General features: G+C 40.3%; 1 protein-coding gene across 5 annotated transcripts in view; it reads left to right on the top strand.

Moving 5' to 3' along the window:
- stard13b (StAR related lipid transfer domain containing 13b) overlaps window positions 1-15525 on the top strand; it is a 550394-nt gene that overhangs the window by 510099 nt on the left and 24770 nt on the right. For all 5 annotated transcript variants that reach the window (XM_087988237.1, XM_087988241.1, XM_087988238.1 and 2 more), the window contains 5 exons: window positions 90-269; window positions 3434-3593; window positions 4547-4745; window positions 9679-9889; window positions 13494-13608. In XM_087988237.1, coding sequence (XP_087844363.1) covers window positions 90-269; window positions 3434-3593; window positions 4547-4745; window positions 9679-9889; window positions 13494-13608 — 865 coding nt within the window. The remainder of the gene's footprint in view (window positions 1-89; window positions 270-3433; window positions 3594-4546; window positions 4746-9678; window positions 9890-13493; window positions 13609-15525) is intronic.

Genomic DNA, 15525 nt, shown 5'->3' with positions numbered 1-15525 from the left:
TTTCCTTTTTACGATGTAAAGTTTCCAAATTATATGTGGCTGCACTTAGCTTTTTAATTCTATTTTTAATACTTTTTCAATATTCATAGACGTCAAAGGTTACGGTGGCACAGTTTCCAGATTTCACATCGACTTAGCCTCACTTTAGCTTCACTACAGATCAGCAATCAGTCAGCAGCTCAGCTCAACTTGCTGCAGAAGTTTTCCCTCCTTCGACTCACAGCAATAATGGAGAAATATTCACCATCAAACAAACATGGGTGGACCTGGTGAGTTATCTTTTGAGTCTGAGAGCAGTGAAACCACAAACCGTCTTTGTCATGTTTTCTAAATTGAAAAGTTGGTCGTTGCTAGGGATCAGAAGTGGATGAAATTCTGTCATTTTTAAAATAATTAGAACCTCCCCTTGCCACACTAAATGGTTAAATGGGATTGTCTAGAGTCTATTTTGGAATCCTAGAATTCTAAAATGGCGGGTAGGAAGTTGCGCATTCTTCTGAGCACAACTTTTGTTTGCCTTTTCAGTAAGTACAAATAAGAGGCATAATTTACCTATATTTAATGCAGTACTTGATCTTTTGCTTGTTTCCCTTTTTGCCATCACCGTGAGGTGAACCAAGAAAACAACCTCCAGGCTGCCCTCAAATTGAGACACAAAGGCCAACATCGAGGACTGCTCAGATCTCTCATTGATTAGTAAATGTTCATGGCGGGGCGGGGGGGGGGGGTTGTGGGTGTTACTGGCATTGCTATATTGTCATAATTAAGATTACTTTTTTATTCCAGATTAAATCTGATGTTCTCTCCACAGATGATGCTGTTGAGTATTGAGTATTTCCAAGATTTTCTAAAATTTATCCAATTTTCCAGTGTTCACAGACTTTCTGGAGATTTCACTTGGCGATCTCCTGATTTATTAAAGGAAATACTGTTATCTTTTTCTCTGTTCACCCATGAGTCACACAGCAACATTTAAAGTTTAAAACAACACTTGCAAGATATTGCTGCTTAATTGAGTCTGCAAAGGTTGAAATAAAGACAATGTCTGTGAGAGCCTGGAATGTTTCTTTGCTCAGGCAAATACTTTGTGCATTGACCTGTAAAAGGTGGAAATCTATCTCCACTTTTCACATCCTGTCGAACTAAGTCAGTGTTCACCTATACCTGTCATCAAGCAGCGTTAGTGTTTACGATAATGCGTGAGTCTCTTTGACTAGGTTATTAGAGATGTCAAATTAAATCATTAACCTGGAAAAGAATGCTGTCCCATTTCCTTTGGAAGCTGGTCATATTGATTTGATCAACAGCAAAGCATGATCACTGTACAGTCCTTGTGGAGATAAAACCCCACCTTCGCATTGAGAATATCCTCCATTGTATTCTGTGGCAGTATCACAATGCTAAATAGGATGGATTTCAAACAGATCCAGCAACTCAAGACCGGGCATCCGTGAGGCGCTGTTAGACATCAGGTTGTACTCCAACACAATCTGCAACCTTATGGTCTGGCATGTCCCCGATTCTACCATTACCATTAAACTAGGGGAGCAACCCTGGTTCAATGGGGAGTGCAGGTGCCCCTGCCAGAAGCAATAGCAGGCTACAAGGAACAGAAATAAATGCTGGCCAGTCAGAGATGTCACCTTCTCACGTTCTCAACACATTTTAACCTATGTAAATAGCACAAGATTGGTGATAATTAAGAGCCATGTATTCTCCCATAAGTATCTGACTTCCTCAAATTCTGTCCTCTTTCTTATCCATGCTTTTTCCACAATCTACCATTGGTGGCTTGCTTTCAGTTGCCAATGATAGAAGTTTGGCTCCTTAAACCTATCCTCCTCCTCTTATTATTCCATCTTTTTAGATAATCATAGAGTCTTAGAGATGTACAGCATGGAAACAGATCCTTCGGTTCAACCCATCCATGCCGACCAGATATCCCAACCCAATCTAGTCCCACCTGCCAGCACCCGGCCCATATCCCTCCAAACCCTTCCTATTCATACACCCATCCAAATGCCTCTTGAATGTTGCAATTGTACCGGCCTCCACCATTTCCTCTGGCAGCTGATTCCATACATGTACCACCCTCTGTGAGAAAAAGTTGCCCCTTAGGTCTCTTTTTTAAATATTTTTCCCCTCTCACCCTAAGCCTATGCTTAGGGTTCTGGACTCCCCGACCCCAGGGAAAAGACTTTGTCTATTTATCCTATCCATGCCCCTCATAATTTTGTAAACCTCTATAAAGTCACCCCTCAGCCTCCGACGCTCCAGGGAAAACAGCCCCAGCCTGTTCAGCCTCTCCTTATAGCTCAAATCCTCCAACCCTGGCAACATCTTTGTAAATCTTTTCTGAACCCTTTCAAGTTTCATAACATCTTTCCGATAAGGAGGAGACCAGAAGTGCACGCAATATTCCAACAGTGGCCTAACCAATGTCCTGTCCAGCCGTAACATGATCTCCCAACTCCTGTACTCAATACTCTGACCAATAAAAGAAAGCATACCAAACGCCACCTTCACTATCCTATCTACCTGCGATTCCACTTTCAAGGAGCTATTAACTTCTTACAACCTAACTCTTTAAGCTTTTCGTCATCTAGCCTTATTTGTCTTGGTCTATACATTTGTTTAATAATTCATTCTTGTGAAGCACCTTGAGCTATCATGAAGTATATGAATTCAACTTGCTGAAAGCATTCTAAAAATCTGCTGTCTAAAATTATCTCGTTATGCAACCTATAAGTTATAATTGCTTCCATTGGTCATGATTGGAGTGCTAAACCACCATGATTGTTTTCTCTTTAATGCCAACTCCTCGATCCAGGCCGATTTTAAATTGGTGTTATAATACAAGGAGCATTATCTAATTAAATGAAGAGGCTCAGTTGGCTGAATGACCTCTTGCTGTTCTTCAGTGACAGTCATATTCGTAGATTTCAGGCAGCAGGATGGTATGTTAGAATAGCTCATGTAAATTAATTTCTTTTTATGTTTTGAAGCGATTTCATTCCAATCATGTCCAGTCTGATCAATGTTCATGAATCAGTAATAGTCTGGTGAATTGGAAAAGCTTTTTGTGTAGTTCTTGCTCAACTATAATTTAGAATGTAGACTTCATAAGTTGGTTTCCTGACTTCTCTGCAATAATAACAATCGCTGACAGGAAGTGATTATTCTCAGATTACAAAAAAAAAGCTTTTTTAAAAAGCAAGGGTTTTTACTGTACTTAGGTACATATGACTACAATAAATCAAATCCAATCAAAAAACATGTTTTTTATTTCTTTAAATCATGTATTTGTGGTATATTTTTAAGTTAACATTTGACATTATTTTCAACAATAAGCAGGGTGCACTGTATTTCTGTCATGTTGTGCTTAAGTGGACCATGTCATCTTTAGTAAGCAACGTCACATGGTTTCTTGCAGGTCTGTGCCCAAATTCATGAAGAGAGTGAAAGTACCTGACTACAAAGACAAGAATGTCTTTGGTGTGCCTTTGGTAGTTCATGTACAGAGGACAGGACAGCCTCTCCCTCAGAGCATTCAGCAAGCCATGCGTTACCTAAGGAACCACTGTCTAGATCAGGTACATGAATGAATGTATTGAAACTGACTAGAACATCATAGATGTAATTGACATCAAAATTTATATTTGGTGTAATATCTTCTGTGTCATGTCAGTATTCATGAGAAAATCTGCTAAACATTTCATGGAACTAACTGGCCAGGTTTTGTGGAGTGAGGGATATATATTACCAATTTTCTAAATTGGATGGGAAATTATTAAACTTTGGTTGACTGGTAGCATAGACAAGCAAATGTGGGTATTTTTTTCTTTAACTGAAGATGTGGAATCAAGTGGGTAGAGTTCAGCAGAGAGAAACGTTCAATGTCAAGATGAAGGGCTTATGCCCAAAACACCAACTCTCCTGCTTCTCGGATGCTGCCTGATCTGCTGTGCTTTTCCAGCGCCACACTTTTCAACTCTGACTCTCCAACAACTTCAATCCTCACTTTGTCTGCATTGAAAAGCACCCAAATGAAATACGGTCCAGTATTCAACCGAGAAAGAAAACTCTCAGGCCACCAAAAACTGCCTGCGTCGCATATTGTGGAAATCTCAAATGGCTGTGGATATGTCCACATTATGTATTTTGTATTCCCTTTACAGATCATAACCACTCTCTATCATCCGTTTTCTCCAGGAAGGAATATGACAATTAAGAGGAAGCTGTTCATTTTTAAAGATGAATGGGTTTGTGCTGAAGATGAGCACATGAAGATTAAACATCTGAGTATCAATTATGAGGATATCTTGAACTTACTAAGTAACTGCTGAACAGCTGATTGAGTTGGCAAACATGCAATTCACTCATTTGCCACACACACGATAATTAATCCTATGACTTATTGTTGCAGATGTTTAAGTATTATTTTACAACTAATGGCTCTACCCTGGAAGTTAATGAATTTAATCATTTACAGCACACTTACAGCTAATTGATATTTTTCCATTTTAATACTTCTATTTTATTCCAGGTGGGTCTGTTTCGGAAATCTGGGGCCAAATCCCGAATTCAAGCTCTTCGACAGATGAACGAAGCTTCTCCAGACAATGTTAGTTATGAAGATCAGTGTGCCTATGATGTAGCCGATATGCTGAAGCAGTTCTTTCGAGATCTCCCAGATCCTCTCCTGAGTAGCAAGCTAGGGGAAACTTTCCTGCATATCTATCAGTGTAAGCAACACATTGACGATAGATAACATCGATTTTTATAGCTTTTTAATAGAGCTATCCTGCTTTGTTCTCCATGCTGAATTTTTATTAATCAAATTAAATTAATAATATCCTAGATGAATCGTTGAATAACAAAGATTATAATACAGAAGTTGAATTACAAAATGGAGATGAAATCAAATTAATATTTGAACAAATCTGCTATTTTGTCATTTTTTCTATTATAAAGAATGAGAGTCTGGACTGAAATTGTCCCAGTAAGGATTTATTCCAGAACTTTTCAATGAGATCTATTGATTTTTTTGCATAGATTCATTGTTTCTGATGTTGATTATATCAGATATCCCATAAAGTAGCTGATTTTCTAAATACATTTTGAGAGTTAAACAAATAACATGATATGCATATTCAGCAAATGCTAATTAGGCTATCTGGTCCATGTGAATACCCTCCCATATTCCTTCATCTGACCTTACTAACATATCCGTTTATTCCTTTCCCATTCTTGTGTTCCCAATTCTTGACCCTAGTTAAAACTTATAGGTCACATGTCCCAAAGAGGGTGGTTACTAGTTGCCCTTGATATCCAGGTTGCATTTGACCAAATATGGTTTTTTGTGTGAGGTCAATGATCTCTGCTCCGGGGCATCTCTGCAGGGATTCCTCAGGGTAGTGACCTAGGCCCAGCCAACTTCAGCTGCTTCATCAATAACCTTCCCTCTACCATAAAATCAGAAGTGGGGATGTTCATCAATGATTTGTGCCACGTTTAGCCCATTTCTGACTCATAGAATAGATCATAGATTCCCTACAGTGTGGAAACAGGCCACTTGGCCCAACAAGTCCACACTGATCCTCAGAGTATCACACCCAGACCCATTTCCCTATCCCAGATTTACCCTGATTAATGCACCTAACCTATACATCCCTGAACACTATGGGCAATATAGCTTGGCCTGTCCATCCAACCTGCACATCTTTGGGTTGTGGGAGGAAACCAGAGCATCAGGAGGAAACCCACGCAGACACTGGGAGAATAGCTGTCTGTGTGGAGTTTGCACAATCTCCCGAGGCAGGAATCTAACCCACGTCCCTTGTGCTGTGAGGCTACAGTGCTAACCACTGAGCCACCATGCTAACTCAACAGCTACCGAAGCATTCCATGTTCAAATGCAGCGAGAGTTGGAAAATAACCATGCTTGCTGCTAAAACGTGGCAAGTAACATTCCCACCACACATGCCAGGCAATGACTATTCCCAGTAAGAGGCAATTTAATCGTCACCCCTTGACATTCAATATTGTCACCATCACTGAATCCTTCGCTGTCAACATCCTGGGGGTTACCATTGACCAGAAACTGAACTGGATGAGCCATATTAAAGCCATTGCTGCAAGAGCAGCAAGTCACTCAGCACCTGATTTTCCAAAATCTGTCCACCATCTACAAAGAACAAGTCCAGAGTGTGATGGAAAACTCCCCACTTACCTGAATGAGTGCAATAGTCTAGAAGAACAAAGGAATTCACTTGATTGGTACCACATCCATAAGCTTCCACATTCCATCCACCAATGTTCAGTAGCAGCAGTGTGTACCATTCACAAAATTCAACAAGGTCCCTTTGAACAGCACTTTCCAAATTACTTACACCTAGAAGGACAAGGGCAGCAGATATATAGAAACACTACCACAAGCAAGGTCCCCTCCAAGCCATTGACCATTCTGATTTAGAAATGTATTCTCATTTCTTCAGTGTTACTGGGTCAAAATCCTGGAATTCTCTCCCTGCCAACAACATAGAGTCTTTCTACAGCAAGTGGATTACAGCAGTTCAAAAAGGAATACTGCAAGGCGTATCACAATCTGGTCACCTTTCTATAGGAAGGATGTTGTTGAGAAGGTGCAGAAAAGAATTACAAGGATACTGTTGGGAATGGAGGGTTTGAGATATCGGGAGAGACTGAATAGGCTGTGGTTTTTCTCCCTGAGACTGACCTTATACAGGTTTGTAAAATCGTGAAGGGCGTTGAGAGGGTGAATAACAATGGTATTTTTCCTAGGATGGGGCAGGGGGGAAAGGGGTGATCCGAAACTAGAGACCATAGGTTTAAGGTGAGAGAGGAAAGACTTAAAAAGTACCTGAAGGGTAACTGTTTCACGCAGAGAGAGGTGCATGTTTGTAATGAGCTGCCAGAGGAAGTGGTGGAGGCTGGTACAATGATGATATTTAAAAGGTATCTGGCTGGGTATATGAGAAGGAAGGTTTTAGAGGGATTTGGGCCAAATGCTGGCAAGTGGTCAGATTGGGATTTCTGGTTGGCGTAGATGAAGGGTCTGTGCTGCATAACTCTGATTATAAGAGAGTTCACCACCACCTTCTCAAGGGTTCCCAGGGATGGGCAATAAATGTTGGTTCAGCCAGTGATGCTGACATCCTGACTTAATTAAAACAAAATAGGGATTTCTAAACCGATCCTCCATTAACAGTTGAATTCTTGATCTCTTATCTGCAAAAGTGAAGGTTGGATCATTGTGTCTTGAAAAATGCCATAGATTATCTACTCGTGTCCTTTATTATTAAGGCCATGATGTAGAGATGCCAATGTTGGACTGGAGTGGACAAAGTTAAAAATCATACAATACCCGGTTATAGTCCAACAGGTTTATTTGGAAGCACTAGCTTTCCGAGTGCTGCTCCTTCATCAGGTAGCTGTACAACAGGATCATAAGAGACAGTGTAAGCTTTTGCTATAAATTCTATCATGCGAATGAAACGATATATTGAACAAACCAAGATTGCTGTTAAGTCTGTCTTCTTTTAGAATGGGTTGCAAGTTTCGGTTCATTAATATGTAAATCCCGAGTCACATTCTCGAGATAACTTAAGGTGACATCTGAGCTCAGACAATGCATTGAAGGTGTGAGGCTAGTCTGTCTGTATCTTAATTTTGAGCCAGACCGGTTCTATTTCAAAAGTAGGAATTTATAAAACATTACATGGATTGACTTCTTGCAGGTTGTATGCTTTTTGAGCAAAAATAGAATGTCTCTGCAAATACAATTATGCAAATTCACTCCATAAATTTATATGTGAGTGTGTTTTGCATATGTGCGTGCTTGGTAGTTTGTGTGCGAGTGCGACAGAGTATAAGTCTGTGAGAGAGTGGGTGCGAGTGTGTTGATTGTATGTGTGTGTATGAGGGGTGGGTCTGAGTGAGTGTGAGTATGTAGTGATTGAGAGTGTATAGTGTAGTGGGGTCACCAGTAGTGTAACATGAACCCAAGGTCCCAGTTGAGGCCATCCCCGTGGGTACTTGGCTATCAGCCTCTGCTCAGAGTGCTGTCGGCCACTCTGTATTGTTGCATATCCCAAAGTCCACCTTGGAGGATGGTCACCCGAAGATCTGAGGCCGAATGTTCCTGACCGCTGACCCATTCTATTTTGCTGAGAAAGCATACTATCTGTGAGCTGTCAATGCAAGCAGTTAATCCATGTAACATTTTACAAATTCCTACTTTGGAAATGGAACCAGTCTGACTCTAGATTGGGATAAAGACAGACTCTAACCTCCCCTTTAATGCACTGTCTGAGCTGAGATGTCACGTTTTTTTAATAAAACCTTAAGTTATCTTGAATATGACTTAAAAGAAGTTCTGGGATTTTAATGTTAAAGAACTGAAACTTGCAACCCATTCTAAAAGATCAAAGACTTACCAGTAATCGAGGTTTGTTCAATATATCGTTTCAGTTGCATGACACGGAGATCTTTTGCTATAAATCCTGTGTCTTATGATCTTGCTCCAAAGGTGCCTGATGAAGGAGCCGCACTCTGAAAACCTGTTAGACTGTAACCTGGTGTTGTGTAGATTTTGGCTTTACGATTAAAGCTAGAGGCTAGTTCAGAGACTAGGTATAGGATTGTTGTTAGAAGTAATGGGCTGAGGAGTGGGAGATGGAGTTTAAATAAATGCGCGGTGCATTTTTTGAGAAAGCAAATCTTACCAGGATTTTTACACCTTAATGGTAAGGTCCTAGGGAGTGTTACTGAACAAAGAGACCTTGGAGTGCATGTTCATAGCTCCTTGAAAGTGGAGTCACAGGTAGATAGGATAGTGAAGGGGCATTTGGTATGCTTTCCTTTATTGGTCAGAGCATTGAGTGTAGGTGTTGGGAGGTCATGTTGTGGCTGTACAAGACATTGGTTAGGCCACTATTGGAATATTGCATGCAGTTCTGGTCTCCTTCCTATTGGAAAGATGTTGTGAAACTTGAAAGGGTTCAGAAAAGATTTACAAGAATGTTGCCAGGGTTGGAGGATTTGAGTTATAAGGGGAGGTTGAATAGACTGAGGCTGTTTTCCCTGGAGTATCGGAGGCTGAGAGATGACCTCACAGAGGTTTATAAAATCATGAGGGGCATGGATAGGATAAATAGACAAAGTCTTTTCCCTGTGTTGGGGGAATCCAGAACAAGAGGACTGAGAGGTTTAGGCTGAGAGAGGAAAGATATAAAAGGGACCTAAGAGGCATTGTTTTCACGCAGAAAGTGGTGCGTGTATGGAATGAGCTGCCAGAGGAAGTGGAGGAGGCTGGTACAATTACAGCATTCAGAAGGCATCTAGATGGGTCTATGTATATGAAGGGTTTAGAGGAATATGGGCCGGGTGCTGGCAAATGGGACTAGATTAGGTTGGGATATCTGGTCGGCATGGATGAGTTGGACTGAAGGTGGTTTCCATGCTATACATCTCTGACTGTATAATATTATGCAAAAATTACTAAACATGGATTATGGAATCTTCAGTCTTTTTTGAAAAAGATAAATTAAGATGTAGGCTCAGTGATCTATCAAATGCAAATGATTTTGAACATTAAAGTATCTAACTTCTTTTGTTGATGTGTTTTATAACTGTCTGTTGCACTGTGATGTGCAGATGTTCCCAGGGAGCAGCGGCTACAGGCAGTGCAGGCAGCCAGCATGCTGATGTCGGATGAAAACCGTGAAGTTCTGCAAACCCTTCTTTGTTTCCTTAGTGACGTGACTTCTGTAACAGAAAATCAGATGACTCCCATGAACCTTGCCGTTTGTTTGGCACCCTCCCTCTTCCACCTGAATTTAATTAAGAAAGGCTCCTCCTCCCCAAGGTAGGCCTCTTGCTTCCTGGGTATTATGAGTCCAACTGAACAGTATAATTAGCATAAAACAATTGGCATGTTTTGACCATATTTATGGGTAGCAGAGGTTCAAAATAATTTGACAACACTGCCAGCCAACAAAGTTCCGATCCTGAACTAAACCTATAGTGATGTGTTTCCATTGATTTTAAAAACTAATGATTAAAGTATTCTGCCATATTTCAAATCCGTATTGCTTCTGTAGTTATAATCCTGAGTCGGTGCTTTTCAAGTCTGAATCTTTTTTGATGATTTTTGATCTGAAATAGCAAAGCTTGATCCAATTAGAATCATAAAGTTGAATACACAGAGGCCATTATATTTTGTCTGTGACAATTCTTTGCTCGAGGGAACTGTTCTTACCCATAGACATTTTTTTTCCAAATGTTTATCCAATTTTCCTTTTGAAAGTTGAAATAACTTCTATGTAATCTGCTCTCTGTGGTAATATATGGTATGCTCTCTCAGCCTGATAAGTGAAGAAATTGCTCCTATTATCTTTCATTGTTCTTTTAGAATCTACAAATTGATAACCCCTCATAGACAATATCCTGACAGATTAATACACTTTACAGTCTTTTATTAGCTTCCCAAAACGGCACGTAATATTTTAAATTTGGCCTAAGCAATCTTTTGTAAAAAGTCGCCATGATTTGTGCTGACTCTGTGCTGTTAATTACATCCCCCTCATGGGGCCTTATCTATTTTTTTAGATTTAGATTCCCTACAGTGTGGAAACAGGCCCTTCAACCCAACCAGTCCACACCAACCCTCTGAAGAGTAACCCACCCAGATCCATTTCCCTCTGACTAATACACCTAACACTATGGGCAATTTAGCATGGCCAATTCACCTGACCTGCATGTCTTTGGACTGTGGGAGGATACCGAAGCACCGGAGGAAACTCACGCAGACACTGGGAGAATGTGCAAACTCCACACAGACAGTCGTCCAAGGCTGGAATCGAACCTGGGACCCTGGTGTTGTGAGGCAGCAATGCTAACAACTGAGCCACCGTGGCTCCAACAGTGGTTGGTACTTCTGCCGAGTAGAGCAACACAGGGACATGGTGCATAGGCAATGAGGTGAATTTGGAAAGATGGCGTGAACCCCGCTAGGGGTTATGGAGAGAATCTCTCCATGAAACCCACCAAAATTGACAGTGAAAATTTAATATGAATAAGAATGAGAAAATAAACCTTGGGAGGCAAAGAAACTGGTCTGAATCTGACCAAAAATTGACTGTCATTAAATTTTCTGTTGTCACTTATCTTTCCATTAGGCTAATGCTAAATGCAAACATGTTTATGTACAGAAAACAAATTTATAACTGGCACTGAGCCCTGGGTTATACAACTTTGCTGCTCAGCATGATACTCAAATTCATCTCATTATGTAAACTTTCAACTCTCGAGACATCCAATTGACTGCCTACAGGTAATCTACATACACTGCTTCCACCATATTCTCCTTAAGCAAAATCCACTGGTGAAAGTAACAGAACTGATGGCGTTAAATGTACTAAAGGACGATTGAGACAAATGTGGGTCAAAGTCCTGGAACAAACTCTACCAGCATTGAAGGTGTACCTATACCAAATGGATTGCAGCCATTCAAGTTCACCATGGTTTCTCAAGGACAGTTAGAGATGGTCAAATTCTGACCCAGCCAGCGAAACCCAGATCCCATGAATGAATAACAAAAAAATCTATGGTCTGTCCTTTAAACCTATGTATTTTTAAAATTTCTTTTTGATCTGTTTTTCCTGTGGGTGTCTTTGGCAATGCCAGTATTTGTTGTCCATCCCTAACTGCCCTTGAACTGTGTGACTTGCCAGACAAAACAGTTAACAGTTGGTCATGTTACTGTTGCGCTGGAATTGCATGTTAGCCAGACTAGGTAAGAACTATAGATTTGGAGACAGTGAGGTCTACAGATGCTGGAGATCAGAGTTGAGAGTGTGGTGCTGGAAAAGCACAGCACATCAGGCAGCATCCCAGGTGCAGGGAAATTGACGTTTTGGGCCTGAAGGGCTTTTGCCTGAAACGTTGATTTTCCTACTCCTGGGTTGCTGCCTGACCTGAAGAACTATAGATTTCCCTACCCGAAGGGCACACTCACAATTATTAGCTGCAGTGGTTCCCATTACTAAGGCAAGCTTTCAATTCCAGATATTCTTTGAGTATAAATTTCACCAGCTACCACGGTGGTTTTTGAACCCATGTCCCAGAGCACTAAACAAAAAAAATCAAAGAATTCTACAACATGGAATCACTTCCGGGCAAATGCTAGAAATCTGAAATAGCAATTTTTGGTGAAATTCAGTGGATATCGCAGCATCTGTGAAGAGATAGTAGAGTTAATGTTTCGGGTCCAGAAACCGAACGGTCCCCAGACCTGAATCATTGATTCTGCTTTCTTTCCACAGATGCTGCCAGACCTGCTGAGTTTCTTCAGAAATGTTTGTCACAGAACACTAACCTGGACCTCAGGCTCATAGGTCTAGTGCCATCGCCACCTATTCCAGCATCACCCCTCCACGATATTATGAGTTGTTATTAGCAACAATAAGGTGGGAGGGCTACAGCACAGTTAATGCATAATGTTTGTAAAAATAACTATAAAAGGTTGGTGCTCCGTCTGATTGAAGGTCATCAAAAAGTACTTAGCAATTAATGAATTAATAAGTGGATTTAACAAAATGCATCATAAGAATAGTTCAGTTCCCAAGATTTTATTGAGAATAATCTAATTTGACTTTGATTAATATAAAGCCAAATTTAGAGCCTAAGATATAAGGTGGTTTAAATCCTGTTTTATTTCTTGGATGTGAATGTGATTTAACATTTCTTTATAACCAAGCACTGCTAAATTTGACTGTTTGAATTTCTCCTTCACTGACTATCTATTCAGTGAGCTTGAGTATATTTACTTTCCAGGTAAAAAAAATATAGATAAATGCATCCATTATGTGACATCAAATTAATATCCTGGCATTTTCACTCAATTAACTTTTTTGAAGGTCTCTAGGCAGCCTTTTGTTTAATTTGTTTTGCGCTATCTACAGCAATTTCCCACTGTCAAGGGGGGCTAAGCAAATTGGGGAAAGGTTTATGCAGGTATGCATATGTGTAGCTGTTAGAAGTGGCTGCCCTGAAACTGTCAACATGACCATTCCAATTCTGTGTATTAATAAATCATTTCAGAAGCATTTTGTAATTTAGGCGATGGTCCAAAATTAAAGCAGTGTTGCTATCCCAAACTATAGCAGCATCTGACACCATGAATTGTTTTCCAGTTGGCAAGTGGGTATAACAAAAGTAGAGTCAAGTAGTTAAAATACACAACCACATTTCTGGAGAGAAACAAAGTTAAAAGAATCGATGATTGTTCATCAGAAAGCAGAGTAATTCACCCAACAGATAACCAGAAGGACAAACAATATTTTAGCACTATTATCAGGAATTGTAAAAAGTAGCTTCTCTGTCACCTTGAGGCCTTGCTTGTGTGTGTGCCTAATCTTTTCAGATTAAAGTCAACGACTAACCAGCCTTTTCCTACTGATTTACGATAGGGTAATGCATCGTAAATACGCAACAGGAAAACCTGATCAGAAAGATTTGAATGAGAACCTTGCAGCTACACAGGGACTGGCCCAGATGATCATAGAATGCAACAAAATTTTTCAGGTGAGCTACTGTTGAGCAACTAAACAAAAGAACTTCAATCTACGATGATTTAGAGAATTGTTTTATAATTATATTATTATTATTGCATGACCATCAGAATAAATAAAATTGATAAATTGCAATGTTACCAAATTTTCATTCCTATAACGTGATCTGCTTTAAACTCCATTTGAGCTGTCTTAGCTGATCTCAGCCAAGGGCGTAGAACTCTTGGAAGAGATGACAGTTATGGTGAATTTGGGGCAAAATATTATTGGTACATTACTGTCAGAAGACCTTTTGACAAGGTATCACACAACTAAGGAAGTTTGAGATCCAAAACTAAGTGTGACAAAACAAATTTGACCATCAACTAATTCTGGCATTTGGAAGTTAAATACAATTTCTTTGAGTGGCTAGAGTAAGTCTGGGACTGCTATGGCTGAATTGTTACCATGGTCATGATAACAGACTTGGAAGCTGGCAAAACAGGAAAATAGGTGGCGAGCCACTTGAGGATGACTCTCTGATGCATTCTCACCACTGGAGATCTTTCGGAGGGGCACAGTCCGTATTGGAGACTGCCAATTTACTGGCGATCTCCACAGATAGGAAAACTGTGCTGTTGGCTGAGCTTGATCAACTGAAGAAGTTTCCTCCATCCCAGTGGATCTGCTGGTCTATATCTTGCTTGTTTTACCACAACTTTGCAGGCCAGTAGAGGTAGTTCCACCCTGAAGAAGGGTCACTGAATCTGAAACAATAACTCTGATTTTTCTCCACAGATGTTGCCAGACCTGTTGAGCTTTTCCAGCAATTTCTATTTTGTTTCAGTTCCATGTTGAGATGCCCTATATGTATTTATCAAACTTATTCCCACTGTGACTCCATTCTGGTGCTTGCAAGTTGCTGGGACCCGAGACCTATGGAAGTGGGGATGGGAAGCCTGTCAGAGTGGGGAGATACGTTTTGCATGGGGGTATGTATGAGGAAGGGTTAAAAGACCTACGAGCAGTGTAGTGGGGGAAAGCTTTTAGTCAAAATTATAAAGCAACCACCCTTTCCATTTTTTTATTAGGACAGAATTTCAGTCTCCAGGACTAGGACAGTTAAGCCATGCCCACAGTTTTTAAAAGTCTCTGATGAAAAGTCTACACAACTGTTAGCATTTGGGATGCCACAGCAGGTATTGCTGTCTCTGACCCTAAAATGTTGACTGGCAATCCCAGCTGGGACCTCCACCCACAGCCTGTGAGAAGCTCTGTAATGGCTCCTGACCTGCTTTAAATGAGCTGAAAAGAGACTAATGGGATTCAAAGTCAGTAGATGTGAGAGAACACATTATTCTTTCCATTGATAATTAGTTTTAAAGAAGCAATGATGGCTTGGTGAAAAACTTGATGTGAAACAGCCAAAGGATTAAGACGTTTCAGCTCGCAAGACATCAACATTGGTGTTTTCAAATATAAAAGGCCATTAAAGAGCAAATGGAATTTGCATGTAATGACAAAGTGATGTCAATGATTTATTCAGGGGTTGTTTTGATTGGCCGTCAGAACTTTGGGAAGCCAGCAGAAACCCTGGATAAACTGTGAACAAAATTTTCTGTGGTGACTTATCTGGAGAACCCATGATAATTTTACTGGCTTCACGCTTTAACATCCTCATCTTCACCCCTGCAGCCTCCTGTTCTAAGCTGGATTAAAATAATGTGAAAGCACATAGCTTTGTTTGAACCACAGAACTGATTACAGTGAATTACAGCAGTACCAGCTACTTGCAAGTATCTTTGGTAGTTCTTATTAATTTGCAGTTAATTGGTTTCAAATGTAAATGCAAATGCACGCCCAAGCAGTGGTCGTTTATCAGGTACTTGGATAAAATTGGATTTACTGTTTCGTTTTAAGGTTTTAATACCGTTTTGCAGTACAAAATTCA

This window comes from Chiloscyllium plagiosum, unplaced genomic scaffold (assembly GCF_037043375.1).
Source record: "Chiloscyllium plagiosum isolate Xiang-an unplaced genomic scaffold, Cpla_swu_hap1 HiC_scaffold_6, whole genome shotgun sequence".
Taxonomy (NCBI): Eukaryota; Metazoa; Chordata; class Chondrichthyes; order Orectolobiformes; family Hemiscylliidae; genus Chiloscyllium; species Chiloscyllium plagiosum.
This window is presented reverse-complemented; position numbering and strand designations above follow the sequence as displayed.